Source organism: Mustela nigripes, chromosome 1, assembly GCF_022355385.1.
Source record: "Mustela nigripes isolate SB6536 chromosome 1, MUSNIG.SB6536, whole genome shotgun sequence".
In the NCBI taxonomy this organism is placed as follows: Eukaryota; Metazoa; Chordata; class Mammalia; order Carnivora; family Mustelidae; genus Mustela; species Mustela nigripes.
In genome coordinates this window covers 128,374,422-128,389,902 of record NC_081557.1, presented here as the reverse complement: position 1 = coordinate 128,389,902, position 15,481 = coordinate 128,374,422, and the positions used below count along the sequence as shown (strand labels likewise).

General features: G+C 34.3%; 1 protein-coding gene across 1 annotated transcript in view; it reads left to right on the top strand.

Moving 5' to 3' along the window:
- Positions 1 to 15,481, top strand: part of IQCM (IQ motif containing M) — a 332,230-nt gene that overhangs the window by 46,576 nt on the left and 270,173 nt on the right. Inside the window, exon 4 of the mRNA XM_059410618.1 lies at positions 8,411 to 8,501. Coding sequence (XP_059266601.1) covers positions 8,411 to 8,501 — 91 coding nt within the window. The remainder of the gene's footprint in view (positions 1 to 8,410; positions 8,502 to 15,481) is intronic.

Below are 15,481 nucleotides of genomic sequence, written 5' to 3'. Positions count from 1 at the left end.
TGATATTGACCCAAGTGTAAACCCAAGGCACTCCATTCTCTAGAGGTTTGATAAAAGGGATGGAGTCAGCAAAGGAGATTGAACATGAACAGCCTAGTTTTTATAGGAGCAAAACCAGAAGAAAGCATCACATAATCTCTTCATAGGAGAGTCACCACTGCCATTGTGTGCTGCTGAAGGCCCAGTAAAAATCAGACAGATTTATCCAGTGGGCATGATAGCACAGAAGTCATTGTGTCCTTGATATGGCGACCATACAAACCATATTGGGAATGGACCAGAGGGTAAGTGGAGTGAGGACGTGTAAACCGTATGTATAGATAGTCAGTTTTAACATTTTCCTATAAAACAAGGAGAAGGTTTTGTTTTGTTTTTAAGTGATAGCTGTGATGATGACTGAGTGAGAGGTAATCAAAGTTAAAGCCTTTTATTTGACCTTGGTCAGTTCGTTTACCCATCCCACTTACTGTTTATTTCATATTGTTGCCATTCTCCTGAAGATTCCTTCTGTACTTCTATACTAAACTTATATACCCCTCTCCCAGTAAATGACCTCGCCTTCTACTTCATGTAGAAAATAAATGTCTTGATGGCGAACCCTCTAAAAACTTATTCATAACAACCTAAAATCTTATCCACCTTCATTTAGAAGAAAATACCTATTTTCTCTAGATTATGGCTAAATTCTATCTCATCCCTTCCCTTCCTGCCAGGAACTTATCTCATCTCTTACATATTATTTCTTTGTTTTATGTCTCTGCCTTGTCCTTTCCAGTAATATATAAGCATCCTAGAGTCTCTCCATCTTAAAAATATATTGACACCAAAACATTCTTTCTCAAACTTATGTCTCTGTGATGGTCATTTCACCCCTCTCCTCCCTCTCAAACTGCATTTTTCAAAGGGAGAATCTACATTTATTATCTCTAATAACTTTATTTCAAATCAGTGAAATCTTGCTTCTACTTCCATCTTTCCTTTTAACTGTCCACCAATAGCCTCATAATTCCTTGTCTTAAATGTATGAGATAATGGAAATAAGTTTTTATAACACTGCATTTGGGATTACTCAATTATTTGTATAATTAATTATTCAGTTAATTGAATTTCCTAGGACATAGCCTTCATAATCCTCACATTATATCTTGCATCCCTGGTGCCTAGCTGATTGCCTGTCACGTTAGAGGCATTTGGTAAATATTTGTTGAATTAATGATTGAATAAGTGGATGTTGTATAAAAACACAACCCCTGTCCTCAAGAGACCACGAAAGAGTTCACAATCTAGGGAGGAATTGGCATTCTATATAACACACATGTGCTAGAAATTCCAACAGTAGAAAATCATATGACATCCACCCAGCCCACACACTAGAATGTGAAATGTCAGTAAATTGCAATCTGTCATTCTTGACTAATGAATCTGTCTATAAATTTGCAACATTAAGTTTTAAGTTTTATTATAGTTCATATGAAATTGAATATAATTTAAATAGTGGATCTTAAAAAAGAGAAAGTTGAGAAAAATATTTTATAATTACTCAATTTACAAAATCCAAAATTTCATTTTTTGAATGAATAGGATCTGGAAATAACCCGTGTGAAGCACTTTCTTAGTGTTATTAAGTCTCTGTGTTGAAGATACCTTAAAATTCTTCTAGCCCAACTATTTTCATGATATAAAATTTCTTAAGGTTTTCTTGGAAGTTCCTGTCCAGTCTCTACCAGGAAACACCAGGGGAATACATTCCGTTGTACAGTATCCAGTTTCTGAATTATTAAAGTTCTAAATTCTAAAAACAAAACAAAACAAAACAAAAATACCTAGCTCCTGGTAGGTATTGATCTAGCTTATGTATTTAAGATTGGCTGCTTTTAGCCACCTGAATTAGAGCTTCTGGGCTTGCTTGTTCATTTTTGTGGAAGAGGAAGAAATAGGGATTCTTTATGAAATTTAGGGGAGAAATGATCAGTTGAAGGAGAACGTACATAGTGTCTACCATATCTGAGAAAAAAATTGAAAGAAATTAATCCTTTATATTGACAAACAGAAATTAGCAATATTAAAATTTTATGTAATTGAATAAGATGTTCAATATTTTATTTATTGATTCATATAACAAATGTTTGATGAATGTGTTCAATATTGAAATGAAGTGCCAAGGATTCAACGGGATAAATTCAGTTCACATCATTAAGAAAGTTTACAGACTAATAAGGAGAGGTTGGGCCAAGTAAACAATGAGTGTTGCAATTTGTTTCAATGTTAAGATAGACCGAGGAGCTGAGTCTTGAAATATGAATGGCTAGCAAAATGGAGGAAAGTATATCAGGCATTCCTTCATTAAACACATTTTTAAAATCAAACACTTGAGAATCCAAAATGGAAAAAAAAACAACAACAACACAGAAGAACAAATCTAAACTTAGGACAGAGTCCAGCTTCTGTTCCTGGTAGTTTGGTAGTTACTGCATGTTCCTGGTGGCTCAGGGCTACCATTGGACCTTGCATGGGCAAGGAAGGCACACAGAAAATAACTATAGCACTTGCAAGATGGGAAGTCAGGTCAGAGACCTCCCCAAATCTGAGACTCCTCAAAAGGTGATGCTGTTAATGAAAGACTAAACCAGGAAAATAAAAAGCCTTGCTTTGTAAGAAGGAAATAACAGAGAAAGAGGACAATTTCAGCCTTGGCTCTGAGGGAGGGAAAAATCAAGAAATTTCCCCTTATGATTTATAACCACAAATAAGCTCACATGGGACTGAATCAAAATCCACATTACCAGTATTTCAGAAATCCCTAAGTGAGAGATTAGTTTAACATTATTGTGAATTGAAGTTTCTCTCAGCAGCCTGGAGGAAAAACAAATCATTTCTTGAGGAATGGATCTTAATCCCAGGTTGCAAATAATTCCCATTCCTACAGAATATGAGTTTACAATTCCAAAAAATTTTAAATGCATGAAGAAATAGTCACTCTGAGTGATAAATTTAGCCCTCCAGTTCTCTCAAAATGCAATTGGATTTAAAAATACCATAGATAATAAAATTGTCTGATAGAATAGAATAGAAAATAAGTAGGCTTAATATGTTTAAAAAGTATAAAAATATGAATGAACTAGAGACAATAAAAATGTTCAAGAAGATTTGATAAAGCAGTTAACTTCTAGAAATAAATATATACTAACTTAAATAAGTTTAGTATGTTTTTAAATATAGATTTAATAGAGCTAAAGGTAGAATTAGTAAACTAGAAAGGGTACCCTAAGAAAGGAATTTACAAAAGGAAGAACAAAGAGATGGACACTATGAAAGATTAAGAGCTCTAGAGTATATATTGAGACCTTAATACAAATCTAATCAGCATTTTCTTTTTTTTTTTTTTAAAGATAATATTTATTTATTTGACAGAGATCACAAGTAGGCAGAGAAGTAGGCAGAGAGAGAGAGGAGGAAGCAGGCTCCCTGCTGAGCAGAGAGCCCAATGCGGGACTCAATCCCAGGACCCTGAGATCATGACCTGAGCTGAAGGCAGCAGCTTAACCCACTGAGCCACCCAGGCGCCCTAATTAGAGTTTTCTAATAAAGAAACACTAGAGAAGGGGGAGAATAGTAATTATCGAAGAGATCATGACCACTGCTCCTTGGAGGCATGATTCCAGGTCTGGGACAGGGGAAGGACAAAGTGAGCCTAGAACTCTTACTGTGGCAGAAAGGAAGGAATGTTCAAAGGCTAATGGAGATATGTCAAATTGTACAGAAATTGACTGGCTGATTTTGACATTATGAGCATGAAAAAGAATGATGATGGGAGTAGGTTATAACACACTAAATGAAAATAGAATTAATGTGTCCCAAAAAGAAAGAAAAAGACAAAGAAGAAAATCTCTCCTTTACAGATTAATGCTAGTTTATAAATAGAGAAGAAAACACAATTATTAAAAAAACACACATTATTTTGCAATTACTGCTGAGATAACTGACTTAGGCAAGAGTTATTAGTGGGTGCTGAACCATGTTTTTATGAAAGATGGTTGGGGAACAGCCAAAGTATCAGCCAGAAATTACTTAGTGATTACAAAGAGGAAAATGTGCATTTATAATGGAAATATTTGATAGTGGCCACCTTAATCAAATGATTAAATTTAGTAACACCTTTAAAAAAATTTTAAAGACTTTTTATTTATTCATTTGAGAGAGAGAGGGAGAGAGCACAGCAGCGGGAGAGGCAGAGGGAGAGGGAGATGCAGACTCCCCGCTGAGCTGGGAGCGGCATGTGGAGCTCAGTCCCAGGACCTGAAGATAGTCCTGAGCCAAAGGCAGATGATAAACCATCTGAGCCATCCAGGTGCCCCTAGTAACACCTTTTGGTGTGATGTAGTAGGACCACTTCTGTACTATTCCTGTCAAAAATATTTAATTTTAATTCAGTCATAAATAGTGGGAAGAATTCAGATTGCCCTCAAGAATGTCAAAAAAGATGAAAAAGGGTAGGAGGAATGTTCTAGTCAGTGCTGTCCTGTTGAAAGACAATGCAAATCATAGGTGTAATTTAAAGTTTTCTGGTGGCCACACTAAAAAAGGTGAAGAGAAACAGATGAGATTAATTTCAATACTATATTTTATTTAATTCAATATATGAAAATATTACTTAAACATTTAATTAATGTAGCATTTTAATTAGATATATTACATTTTGTAGTAATTTTAGAAATTCAGAGTGTATTTATACATAGAGTATAGTGAATGTATAGGAGATATATTTGTTCTTAGGAGCTATGTGATGAAATATTTAAACGTGAAAAATCATACTGTTTGTAGCTTACTTTCTAATGGTAAAGCAAAAAAAAATTATATATATACATATATACATGTACAGATATATATGTGTGTGCATATACATATTAGTAAGTTTATAAAATTTTATGTAAACAACTACATTAAGAAGTGTAATTTATTAAATCAATATAGAACAACAATGAGAGAATATACATTTTCAGACAGATATGGAGCATAATGAAAATTAACTACACACTATAAGTAAACTTTAAAGAATTTGAAATTATACATCATATTCTCTGATTGCAGTGAAATTAAATTTAAAAAATGACAATGATAATTTAAAGTCCCATAATTTGAAAATCAAAAATTACTTATGGAAAGTAAGGAGGACGGATTGGAGGGTATCATGTATGGAGGCAAGAATTCAAGGGAAGAGGCTATTAGTGTTCAGAGGACAGATGATAAAGGTCTGCTTTGAGGCAGTGTGTGGGAAGAGAAGGAAGGGATTTAATGACTGATTGTATGAAGGTTGAGGGGGGAATGAGTTTAAGTAACTTCCAGGTAGATGGATGGACGGTAGTGTCATTAATTGTGAGAGAGAAATGTTAATTGGGATGTCTTTGGGACATGTGTATAAAGATTATTTGTTATTCAAATTTGGCATTTGAGAGTGGTCTGGGCAAGATACATAGATATTTGAGGCATCTACATTTAGATGATAAATTTAACCATGGGCATGGACCAGATCATTCAAGTAAATGGTCAGAAGACAGCCAAGGGAAGAGCCGTGGTGCGTACACAGTAGCTGGAGGTAGTCAAAGCAAAATGAGTCCTCAAAGGAGACAGGTGAAAGAGTCAGAAGTGAAGGAAGTTGAATGATTGATTCCAGTTGAAGGAGTGGTCAATTCCAGCTGAAAGCTGAGCGAAGTGTGGTAAATAGTATAAAGGACCAGAACCCTTTGGTTGACAGTTCTCATGCCTTATGCTCCGTATGTTGGATTTCATTACAAAAGCCCCATATTGATTTTGCTTAATTTTGCTAAGCTTGTCCAGGGAGGACAAGGTAGTGAAGGAGTTGATTGTGTGGACTCTGAGGACAGATTACCTGGATACAAAACTCTGTCGCTTACCAACCAGGTAAGCTTAGATGAATTACTTGACCTATGTGTACCTCGGATTTCTCTTTAAAATGAAAATAATGGTAGTGCCGACCTTATGGTTTTATTGAGAAGATTAAATAATGTATATAAAGTGTATAAAACAAACAAACCCACATTTATTATTTTACCTGCATTTTCTTTTCCCAGTCTCCTGTTTGTCTCTTATTTACCAATTATTCTAATTAGAGGTGATTTATAATTTAGATTCCAGAACTGATTTCTAGAGTTTGGTGTAATTGGTTTAGAGACTAGATTTTATGTAAAGGGAATAGTTACGAACTCTGAGATGATATAATTTGCCTAAAGTCACACAATAGTCTGGTTCCCCATCCAAAGGTTTAGTAAACTAATTAGAAGTAGTGTTGAATTCTTTACATGCTTTAAGTGCCTTTCTAGAAATCTCCCTTTTCTTTAAGGGATACAACTATTTTTTTTTTTTTTTTAACTTTGGATGCAGTCCTAACATGATTTAGTTAAATGTTACCATAGGGGGATTTTAGTTTAACATTTAAATGGATTATGGCTAGAGTTTTTAACAGATTTTTTTCAAAATAGGCATATAGGGGTACATATGCGGCTGGGTTGGTAGAGCATACAACACTTGATTAGGGTTGTGAGTTCAAGCCCCATATTGTGTGTAAAGATTACTAAAAACAATAATAATAATCTTTAAAAAACAACAAAAATGCCATATCTTTTGCTTTATTAATTATTATAGTAACAAAAGCATTCTTTAGCATCACTGTAAAATTCACTCCTCAGATCTCTGGATCACACATCCCATGACCTTTCCTTCTTAACCCTTTTTCTCCTTTGCTTTTCTGCAGTGATTTTTGCTGTTAGTCATCCTGTCCATTGAGAATGGCAGTCAAGTCTTATTAATTGGTATATCCTACGTCTCACCTCTCTAGGAGTTAGCACAGTTTTCACTAAGTAGATGTTCCTGAATTAAATAAAATAAGATGCATATTGAGTGTCACGGTGATTGACAATGCAGTTCCAAAGACTGCCCACCTGGGTTTGCATATTGATTCTACCTCTTGCTAGCTATGTAACCTTGGGGAAGTTAGTCTCTGCTTCTCTGCTTCAGTCTTCTCATCTGTAAAATGGGGAGAAGAACAGAACCTAATTTATGGTGTACTTGCAAGAATAAAATCTGGTAACCCATTTATAGCAATTAGCACACAGCATATGACAAATATTTTCAAGATTCAAACTTAAAAATTCCTTCTCTACTTCTGCATCTTAATATGTTTCTCAGTCTGCCACATGTCTTTATATAAAGTGTGTCTTTTGAGAGTTCCCTAGTCATTCTCCAAAGTAATAAGCAAGTCAGAAATGACCCTCTTTCTCTGATTAGGCACCTGAGCCTCCTAAGCTGTTGGGCAATAGTGATGGAGGAATTTTTCACTCCTAGGGATACAGGTTGGAGCTCTGGCTCAGCACCTTTTAACTTACCAGAGTTTGGGTAGGCTACTTTCCTCCCGTGTAAAAAAGAAATCACTATGCTTCACCGAAAACAAACAAACGAAAATGCCAAAACTAGTCCTGAGGCTGTAGTGTGAGATGTTTGCAGGGAATGCTAAACAACCCTTCTGGTATATTATAAATAGTCCATACATTTTAACATTTTGTTTTCCTTTTCTCCAAAATTTTTATATTCTGTGTTATATATTTTAAATCTAAATTGACATAATGTGGTCAACTGTGCTCTTCTGTTTGTTAGTATTAACACACCAAGCAGGTTGCAAATATTTCCAAAGCAGAGGGTTTCATTTTATAAGTTCCCTGTGTCATGAATATATCTTTAACATACCTGAGTTGGTAGCGAGAAAGTGCTTCATAAATATCAACTTAATATTTTGTTCTGATGTTTTAAACTCTGTTAGCCCTATTATCTGTGCATAATAGAAGGTAATAGGTACTTAAATATATTTATGTAAATTTCTATTTAGACTCTAAGAGCTACTTTTTTTTTTTTTTTTAAGCAGAAGTTTGCCTTTTCTGGACTTCAGTCTTACTCAATAGGTTGATGAGTGTTCCTATTTACATTAACTAATGATTGCTAAATTATTTTAAAATAGCAGACTCTCCTATAAAAGCTAAGCCTTATGATGATAATGATGATAATAATGCTGATGTATATAAATGAGACTGTTGGTGTTCATTGGTATGTGCTGTACTATTGCAGACATTTCTTAGGGAGCTATCTCCTTTCTGATATATGCAGTTCATTTACTCTATACCTTCAGTGCTAAATTTTAGTAATTGCAAAACATCTGAGGAGCATGGGGTGAGAAAAAACACTCAGATGTGTTTTTAGAGTATCTTTGTGTTAGTAATTTGTTTGAAAAATGTTGTTTCTCTTGTTATTAAAAAATCTGTGATTTGCAATTTAATTCAAAAAATGCACTTAGAACTTGAAAACAAATGGTATACAATTAAAACTTTTTTTTTTTTAATTCCAGAACAAGTTAAACTGGGTAAAATAGTGACAAATATTGAATCAGTGGGTAAAAAAATGGAGAAAGAAAAGCATCAGCACCATGGGAAGTCCAGGTAATGTGTAATTGGTTATATCCTATAGAAAATGTATAGTTTTATTCTACCGTGCCAATGTTTCCTGACCAATTGTCATGGTTTCTCAAGTCTATTAACACTCCATGCATGAGGCTAATTTATCCTTCTGCTTGAGTCCTTCAAAGCATATCAATTATCAAAATTTTAGTTTTCAGTTCAATTAACTTTTGAACTGGGGGAATGTCTGAGTAGTTAAGCAGACCATCTGGGTTTTACAGTGCATAAGCTCAAATCCAATTTGTGGCTTTCTTGAGAAAAATGCCATATTTTATGATAATAGTACATAGTTTAGAATTTTAATAACTCATCTGCAGCAATTATAGGGTAGATTTAAGTTATAATTTTTCTTTTGTAATTTAATAATTTAGTTAGTCTTTTTCCAACAGAAGGTGAGGCTGATCCTATAGAGCAGAGTTTCAGGACAGGCATTTTGAGCATTGCTTCTGCTTTCCAAAGGTGTGTGGACATAGGGCAGTTACTTTTCTGAATTATTCCACTAAATGACATCATCTTCAAGATAACTTTATAGTTATGTACATAACTATTAACCATAGAGCTACAGAACCTTTAAAGGCCCTTGAACACATTTTGTAGGAACACTATACATGTAGAAAGTAAATACTGCTCTGTTAAAATGTATTTTTCAGTGGGTTGTTTTACATTACTTCACAATGTAACCTTGTCAGAAATTTGGGGTAATTGGCACAATTGTAAATAATAAAAAATTGAGAAATTATTGCCTTGGCTCTTAAGAGTAACATGGACTTTCCAACATTTATCTGGCAAACTGTGTTTAACAGTAAATGGTTCATGCTCACAAGTAACCACTTCCGTGGCTTAAATATAATATGATATTCAAATTTGGGAGAACGGAATATATGTACAGTTCTAAGACTGAGGGTTTGGTAGGGGAAGATATTAATTGCATAGAAAAGAAATGCTTGTATTGGGAATTTACTCGTTTTTAAAAATTTACTTTTAGCCTTTACTTAAGCCAAGACCCAGGTTTGTCTAGCAGAGTGGTCAACTGCTAAAAGAACAGTTAGCAGACCAATTTAACCAAATAGTTTAGAATTTCAAGTAAGCCATTAGTAGCTGGAAACATTAACTGAACTAATCTGAAAACCTACCATTTTCAGTGTATTGAGATGGGGCCAAAAATTCAAGAAAGAATAATAATGACTCAAGGACATGAGGCGCACTCCTCAATAATAAATCCGATCAGGTAGAATATCTTTCAGTATGTCTTTCTCAGGAGAGTCAAGTATTTCTCGAAGAATTGTTTCTTCTGCAACTGGTGGAAGATAAAGGTTGCTTGACACCCTAACACTCCATTTTTAATGAAAACATGTCCTCCTTAATGAGGAAGAGCAACACCCTTCGAAATTAAGAGCAAGTACATGTACTTCCAGTGACAGCCTGGGGCACATAAAGCCTGAACTTCAATCCACCAGGGTTGCTTTGTCTTTATTTATAGCTAGCTTATGGCAGTAACTTGTTTCCTACCTTAGCGGTTAGCTTCATTTCATTAGTGTTGGAAGTGGGGTGGGAATACAGAAGGGAAGACAAATCAGTGTTCTGGGACGTGGCGACTCAGGGTGTTAGAAAATCTGTGGTTAGCTAGGCCAATAAGATGTCATTAGAGTGAAATTTTTATTGCAGTCTAGTTCACCACATACTAATGATAAAAGAAACTTAGCAATGAGGATATAAGCAACAGAAAGGAAAGCAGAATCAGTCAGAAATCCGGTAGGGGATTGTTGACAACACAGAGACAGTCCCTAGCACTAATTAGCATGAATTGCTCAACTCTTTGTGAGACTTTTGGAAGATTTCTGTTCAATACAAATAGACCCCTATAAGGGAAGCTGTGTATAAACTACTTACAATTCTCCTGAAGATGCTTGGGAAAATTCTAATATCTAAGGTGACATATAATATTTTTAGGTAGACCATAAAAAATATTAGCTCAACGAAAGAAATTTCTTCGGATAATACATGAAGAAATACAATCTTAATAAGTGTATGATTTCCTTTCCGCAGGATTCTCTATGTTTGATTTGTGGAGGGAAAACAAAATCAACTAGTTCTGCATTTCCAGATTTAAGTTTAAAGACATGAAGTTCTTCATTGTACCTTTGAATTCTAACTTCAAAGATTCCCATACATTAACATACTTTTTTATGACAATAATGATAAATGTGAGCACATTCTAAATGTTAATTTTCCATCAAGGAAGTTAATTTACTATGCACCTATTTATTAGAGCTATTTATTTTAGTATGTGATATTTGGTGCATTTGAAGCCATGACAACTGCAGTTCTGTAAATGCGTTCTGTAATCCAAGCAAATGAGCCTGGACTTCTTCCCCTAGTTTTGTGATCATTGGGAGTTTCTTATGTGTTACATGACTATTTATATTTAGGCTATTCTGATCAATTTAATAATAAAATGAGGAGATTATAAAATACTGATAGAATCTCTCATTGCATTTCACATTTATGTTAAAATGACCCTGCCATTTTACCTGAATGCCTGAATGTTCGTAAAATATTTTGCTTAAGTGGATGAACTGTGGTCTACTTCTGTTAAAATCTTTAATTAATAGGAACCATTGAACAATGCAATCAATAGTCCTAATTTGGGGACTTAAATATTTAGCCATGGGCAAGATGGAAGAGAGCAAAGGAAACTGCGATTGATCAGTGTATCATGGCCCCATTCTTGGTGACATACAAATAAATTCTAGAATTTGAAATGGAGTTTTGCCAAGCTGACTGTATACTCAAGCCTTTCATATTTTCCCTTGACAATATGATTTTGTCATACTAGCCATATCTCAGTTCTTCAGCCAACTGCATGGGTGTGACAACATGAGTAACAGCTAGACTAATGGATCCTATAAATCAGTCATTATTTACTATTTATAGAGTGTCTACTCTATGCCAGTGTAAAACTCCAAACAGAACAACCATAGACTTTTCCCTCATAGACTCTAGTTTTTTGATGGGCAAAATGTCTTAAAATCCTAAATATTTCTATAACATTTATATAACATTTGAATTAGCAATTCCAGTTTAGGCATTTATAATAAGAAAGAATTGGACAGGTTCACAGATATGAATATTCATAGATTTTCATCCTTGTTTATAAATACCAAAAAAGTGAAGTAACCCAAACATCCAGCAAAAGAAGACTGGTAAATAAACCATCAGTATGTTAAATCTATACAGTGGAATGCTTTGTGATGGGTCAAAATGACAATGTACTTCTTTGTACATTTACAAATAAAGATATTTATGATATTAACTGCAAAAAATAAGCTAAAAAATTCATGTATATTTATGTGCACATAAATATAGAGAAGGTATGAAATATATTACACGTGTTAATTATGACAAATGGAGTTAGTATAAAATAGTAATAAGTAGTTTAGTTCTTGAAGGCCTACTGCCTATATTCAAATCCTGCCTCCACCCCTTTCTCGCTGGGATAATTTGAGCTATATACTACCTAACCTTTGCTTAGTGTCTTCATTTATAAAATGAGTGTGATCATAGTAAAATCCAGAGTCTTGTTGTGAGGATTAAAGGTAATAAGACATAGGCAGGGCTTAGAATAGTACCTAGCTCCTAGGAAGCATTTAAGGGTTTACAGTTATGACCAAAATATTAAGGTGGTGAATTAGGGATAATTCTTATTTTCTTCCTTTTTCTTATGTACATTTTCTAAAATTTCTATGTGGTCCATAGTTTTTGATTCAGCTGATTTGGCTGAAGCTCGCCAAGTCATGATAGGAAAACATGTTACTTAAAATCTTGCAAAACAGAGAAGAAGTAGATATGATGCTTGTTCATTTTTCTGATTTTGTTTTCATTTAGAAAGCAAATGTTCCTATTTGTTATCCATGTTCAGAGCCAGTAAAACTTGGTATTATTTTGTCTTCATTTAATAAATATTATGTATTTATCATGTATTATAATGATATATAAATGTATATTTTCAATAATGTTTGTAGAGAGCTTACTGCTCTTTTAGGGACTATAAATTACTCAAAGCTCTAACTTTATATTTTGGAAACAGATTGTTGGTCTCACCAGTTGCCACCCACATCATCAACATTGGCTTGCCCTTAAAATCCATGACCTCCTCTTCCATGGGGCTTCTGAAAGAATATGGTGAGTCTCATTGCATAAGTGTTAATAGCAACATGGTGATTTTCATTATTTTTGCATTCATTTAAAATGCAGTGTCAAACAGCTAGTATTTCCTTTCAGTATTGTGTCAAAAGATAAAGAGATTTCAGAAACAACTACTAATAACTAATTTTCAGCTCTTTTATTTGAACTTGAGAGGTTGGATGTTTTTAATGTGTGTGGCTATTAAAGGTTTTAGGAAATTATAAGGATAAAATCTTATAATTTTAAAAGTCTTTCTATATTTGATTTATTGTTGTTTAAAACATTCATAATTCTTCAAAAGAAAATATAGATAATTCTTTAAAGTCCCTTAAGTGTGATTGAGAAACTCTTTGGAATTTGGTGAGTTACTCGTAGGCCTAGGGGCTATTGATTCAAAGAAACTGTTTTGTAGTTTTCCTCTTTTTAACTTGCTACTCATGTTCTTGAGCTTCAGGCTGTCATTAAGAGAAAACTCTTCTTGTAGAGTGGGACTTTGATTTGGAAAAAAAAAATTTTAAATTTGCAGAATAAACTCCTTGAGTTCTTAAGGCACTCGCATAAAATTCCCTTTATCCAACTACAATTTTACCGGTGTTTCTCTGGGCTATTATAAAAGGAATTCAAGCATCAGATGGAGGCTCAAATAACACATTTTCATTAATCCAAGCAATATTCACCAAAACTTTTAATATTGTGAATATAATGTCAGAATCTTGAACACAGGAAAAATTTTAAAATTTTTGAATATTGAATTGATTCATGGTTTAAATTCTTTTAAGGCTTTATCAGATAGTTTGAGGCCCCAGGTAGTATAAACAATGGTGAGTCTCAATTGAGTCTAAAATCAAATATATATATGAAAAAGTAAATGCTCCCAAAAATTCTTCATAAAGCATAGGATGCAATGGGTGAAATAGTTTTAATAGATAATGATCTTGAATCTGATAACCATGGATTACTGGACTCTTAAATTAAAATTGCCCAATTCTTTTTTTAGAATAAATAAATAATTTTTATTAAAGGAAAAAGGAAAGGAAATTAGAACATGGGAGTTAAGACAAAGTCATGATTTCTATTCATTTGACCTATTTATATTATTATATATGATATATAATAATTATGTTACATATAGATATACTACTTGCAGCCTTGACTTTTAAAGTGGTATAATAGTCCCCCTTTATCTGCAGGTTAAGATGTTCCAAGACCCCCAGTGGATGCTTAAAACTGCAGACTGTACCAAATCTTATATATATCATGTGTTTTCGTATACGCATGTACTTATGGTAAAGTTTCATTTATACACTGGGCACAATAAGAGATTAATAACTAATGATAACAGAACAATTATAACACTATACTGTAATACAAATTACGTGACTGTGGTCTCTCTGTCTCAGAATATCTTATTGTACTCTATTCATCTTTCTCTTCTGATGATGTGAGAGAGAAAATGCCTTCTAATGCAAGGAAGTGAGGTAAATGATGTAGGCATCATGTTATAGCGTTAGGCTTCTGGAAGGAGGATTATCTGCTTCCAGATCTTGGTTAACTATAAAAAACTGAAACCACAGAAGGTGAAAGTGCATATAAGGGGTCTCCTACTTAAGCACAGTAGTGCAGACACTGAAGTTACTCTAGTCACCCTAATGAAGTTAGAATTCTGGCTCTGCCAGTTTCTACCTGGAAAACCTCATCCAAGTTACCTAATCACTCCAGGACTCAGTTTCCTTATTGATTAAATGGGGGAATAATCACAGTACCAACCTCAAAGGTTTTAGATTTTACTTGTAAAGTGTGTAACATACATCCTTGTGCTTAATAAAATTGAGCTTTCACTATTAGCTACAATTCCTTAGATGTAAATAATAAAACATTATAGACTTGAACGCGCTGTTCGGTGACCTTGCTTTGACCCTATCCTAAAGGATGTATTACTGGAAGCACAAGACACACCTCTTTACCACACTAACTTACACTATCATGGCACAGAACTCAGGAAGTGAGGTTCATTGTGGCATTTCCTGGATTCAACTATTTTTGTCATTGTCATTGTTGGCATCCTGTTCTAGACCTTGTATCTGCCTGTTTACTCTGCTATTTCAATAAATTTGATAAGTCACACTGAAACTGCTATTCCTCAGGTACCCCTTTCACCAGTAGTTTCAAAGCAGTTTCTCCATTTTTATGATGGGAATAGGCCCATGGTAGGAACTCTTTAATAGGATTTTTCAATATAAAGTTCTGGGAAAAACAGAAATGTGTCCAAAAAGCCCACCTTGCTCTACATGAGATCCAACTTGGTTTTGTGGCTTGGTGTGAATCCCTTCAGTTCTCTGGGTTTTAATTTCATCATATGTAATCTTTGAGGAAAGAATGGAATTGCCTTCAATGAGAGGAATGAAAAGTTAGAAAATTGCCTTTTCCTCCATGGCTTCTTCTCAGATACTATAATCTCTCTCTAAAATCATTGGCCAAGGAACTCTCTTTCTAACTTTGTATGCCTTTTTTGGTGATCTTATCCCTCACCCTTTTTGCTCTTGAAACTTGTTTATTCTTCTCCCTGAACTCATAGCCAGTAACCAGCAAAACTCCTAAATCTTTACCCTCTGCTAAGTGTTCATTTCACCTCTTGGTCTTACAGAAATCTGTGATCAGTCTGTAGCCCTGAGGACATTTTCTTCCTCTGCTGCTCTCTCAAGTGGTGATGAGCTCCTCTCCCATGCCTCACCCATATGGGCCTGGAGATGGTGAAGTGACCCCCTTATTCCTCACAC